The sequence below is a fragment of the Mesitornis unicolor genome, unplaced genomic scaffold (assembly GCF_000695765.1).
Source record: "Mesitornis unicolor isolate BGI_N332 unplaced genomic scaffold, ASM69576v1 scaffold29747, whole genome shotgun sequence".
Taxonomy (NCBI): domain Eukaryota; kingdom Metazoa; phylum Chordata; class Aves; order Mesitornithiformes; family Mesitornithidae; genus Mesitornis; species Mesitornis unicolor.
Window position 1 is genome coordinate 43,173 of NW_010196284.1, and position 3,389 is coordinate 46,561.

Here is a 3,389-nt window from a genome sequence, read left to right on the forward strand (position 1 = left end):
AGGCAATCCAAAATACAGGCAAAGCACAACCAAATCGAAATACAAGCCCAGACTGACCCGGCAGGAACAGAGCCAGTGCAAATTTGAAGCTTAAGAAAGGGCTCTGGATTATTTCTTGGCACCACCCTAGTCCCAGTGGCAGAATTGCCAAAATTCTTTAGAAAAGTTAATTTCCACTTAGGAAGGCTCAAAGGCTTTAAAAATCATGGGGACGCTCCCAGGCCCAGGATCACACAAGCAGAGGTGCCGTGGCTCATGGGTTTGATGCTGGCAGCTCCTGTGAGCAAGCTGGTTCCCAAACCCAATATCGTGGTGGGATCTTCTGTGATGTGGACACCTCCTGTGCGGGAGTAAATAGCACCAAAGGAACGGAGATGGTAAACACCAATTGAACATTTCCAAGAGGGATGAGGCTGTTTGTCTCTGGAGCACCTGGAGTCCCAGGCAGGTGGAGGTGTCCCCATGGGGACAGCTGGGCTTGCAGGGGCTGTGAGCTGAGGATGTTGCACAGTTCCCAGGCAGGCTTGACCACCCCCACCCCACAGGCTGGCACTCTGCCCGTGAACGCCAACCTAAATTAGGAATAATAACTAGACATTTGTTTGTAATCCTCTTTCCTGCCATGACAAATTACAGACTGATGGATCTCTTTGCTAATAGAGACAAAACACCGCAGACAGCTTTAGTGTCCCAATGCCAGCAACCGTCCTGATGAGAAACCCGCAGGGAAGCAGCCCAAATGACCCCGGCTCTTGGGCTCAGTAAACATTGCTCATTCCCTGCTCGAGCAAGAAGGAAACCAGCCCCATGCTCAGCCTTCACATGCAATCTGCACAGATTAATTTGCTGGCACTCGGCAGGGGACATCCATAGCTGCCAAGGCATCTCGGCTTTCCTCCCCGCCTTGCCCTTTCCACAGCACCGACACATCAGTCTTTGCTGCAGGAACCAGCCTGTGTCTTCCTCCACCTGTTCAGTGAAAGTTTCCTACAGGAAAGGCGTTTCTACGGCCTCTTCCATGTGCTCTCGGAGGGATTGCCTCCATGCAGGCAGCAACAGCAGCATGTTGGGATGATCTACAGTGCGGAGATGCTGGAGTCAGGTACCTGGCTGAGGGGCTGTGCTGGATTTTGGCTTTAGGAGCTGCTGCTGCCCCAGCCAACCGACCTCATCACTGGGAACCCTCCCACAGCAAAGCTGCCCCATGAACATGTGCTCATGTGCTCTGACACCTCAGCGTCCTGCCCAGAGCTACCTCCAGCCACGGGCTGAGCACATATCCCACCACAGAGAGGGGACCTCTCCTGGGGGACACCTGGCACAAGGGTCTGCCACAGCTCTAAACCCTTGGCTGGGCAAAGGGGATGCAAAGCCTGACCCAGATCTGACAGAATTTGAGTCAGTGTTTCTAAAAATGGTGGAGTTCAGCCACTGCCCCAGGGGGTTTGTGCATCCCAGCAGCTTCGGGTTATTTGTACATGGTCAGTCACCACCTGGCAAAATTATTTCTAGCTCTTTACCTTTAAAAATAGACCTCAAGCAGCTTTCTGTGTCCAGGGTGAGGTTATTAAGGCAGTCCCCTACAGTCTCCTGCACTGCCCCATTGCTATTACATGTGTGTGAACACAAGCTTTAGAGCCCATGAATAGCACAGCCTTGCTCATCCCAAGGGCTGGCAGCTCCGGGGGATGCCAGGGCTGTTCAAAAATAAGAGGAAACTCAGAACACACTTGGGCAGTGAAGGTTTCTGCCCTGAGCAAGACAGAAGCACAGGATCTTCAGATGGCTGGTGCCCCCTGGGCTTCAGGGCTCCTGAGGAACAACACTGACATTTTTCCTTCACTGGAAGAGGGACTTAGCTCCGACTGTCCATCAGGACTTGTACTCCAGCCCTGCAGCCCACCAGCAGCACAGGCGGGACCAGCAAGAACCCTGTCTCAACTTACCAAGCCAATGTCCTGCAATGAATGAGATTGACATCTCTGATCCATCCTCCATACTCTGACTACACTGCAAAATGTATGGCCATCTCCTTTAGAAAGAGTATTTCCCCCTAGGATTGCACTGCCTTGGAGTCTGCTGGGCTCATAGGATGCCAGAGCCACTTCCCATTCCCCTCAGAACTGATGTCCTCCCCAGAGTACCAGAGTTGTGTCTAAGAGCTGTTCCCTGAAATCTTTAAGCTTGCCACTTTCTTGATCTGAAAATATCTGCTCATTTCCATCATCTTTTGAACAGTGACAGCTGGAAGAAGTCTTATTTTGGTTACAAGTGTGGAGCCGGGTCCTTGTACCAGACCATCACTCACCCTGGTGTTTCCCACACAAGCTCCACTAAAGCAAGATGACGCCCCTGGGCACTATCAAGAAATGCCTCTCTAAGTCACTGCCAAGGGCTTTCTCGGGTCACCCTCACATGAACGTGACTCCTTGACTGCCGGCACCACACAGACAGCCAGGGGTTCAACAGCACACAGCAGCAGGGCAAGGAGGAGCACCCAAGCTGGTTTTTCCTCCCAAGACTGTGGTATGGCAGCACCACCATGAAGATGCTCCCAGCCTGCTTTCATTTTGCTTGCTTTTGCAATTAGGAACATGGGCAAAGAAACAACACACTGACTCTGCTGCTTGACAGGTGAACTTCAAAGGTAGGTGGCTCTGTTTATGAGACATGTTCTGGGCTTTTCTCACGATGGCTCCTCTCAGCTTGCCCGGCTCACAGGACCAATGGCCACTGCTACCAGCACAGCCCCGCAGCAGCACTGCACTTTGGGAAGTGCTCAGTGATCTGGCACGGTGCAGCTGCAGGACTGGTCCATGCAGAGATGAGACCAGCACCAGCAAGGTTTGCTGCCGGCATAGCACAGGAGAGACCTCTCCCAGCCTGACAGCACAGCTCTTCTGTCAAAGAATTGGAGAAGCAGAAGGTAAGGGAATAGGAACTGATGTTTTTTGGATTACAGCTCTCAGAGATTTCTTTCCCCATCACACAACTCACCGGCCAAAGTGCAAGATTGTTTCTGGTCTAATGGCTCCATCCAGGTGGACGTGAAGTTCGACCTGCAATAAAATAGGGATAAATCGGTGAGCTACTGTTAGAGCTACAGCAAAAGTTTAGAGATAACCAGCTAACACAGGTGTAAATGCAGGGGGAAAGTAATGACAAGGAAACATAAACCACATTTTTAAAATACCATCATTATAATGTTTATTTTTCAATATCTAAATATTGTCTAAATCTCTTCTTACTGCTGCTGCAGCTCACACATTTAATGGATCTTTAGAAATTGATTCTGTTTCCAGTAATCGTCAGGAACTGCCCTGTCCTTATTGAGTTGCCTGGTTTGGAGTTTGGGAAAAGTTAAGAAACCAAACCCCAAACACCTCTGC

The 3,389-nt window shown here is 50.6% G+C and overlaps 1 protein-coding gene across 1 annotated transcript in view; it reads right to left on the reverse strand.

Moving 5' to 3' along the window:
* ADA (adenosine deaminase) overlaps nt 1-3,059 on the reverse strand; it is a gene marked incomplete at its 5' end in the record, with an annotated part of 11,405 nt that extends 8,346 nt beyond the window's left edge. The window contains one exon of the mRNA XM_010188424.1: nt 2,998-3,059. Within this exon, the coding sequence (XP_010186726.1) occupies nt 2,998-3,059 (62 nt within the window). The remainder of the gene's footprint in view (nt 1-2,997) is intronic.
* Nucleotides 3,060-3,389: the final 330 nt, after the last annotated feature.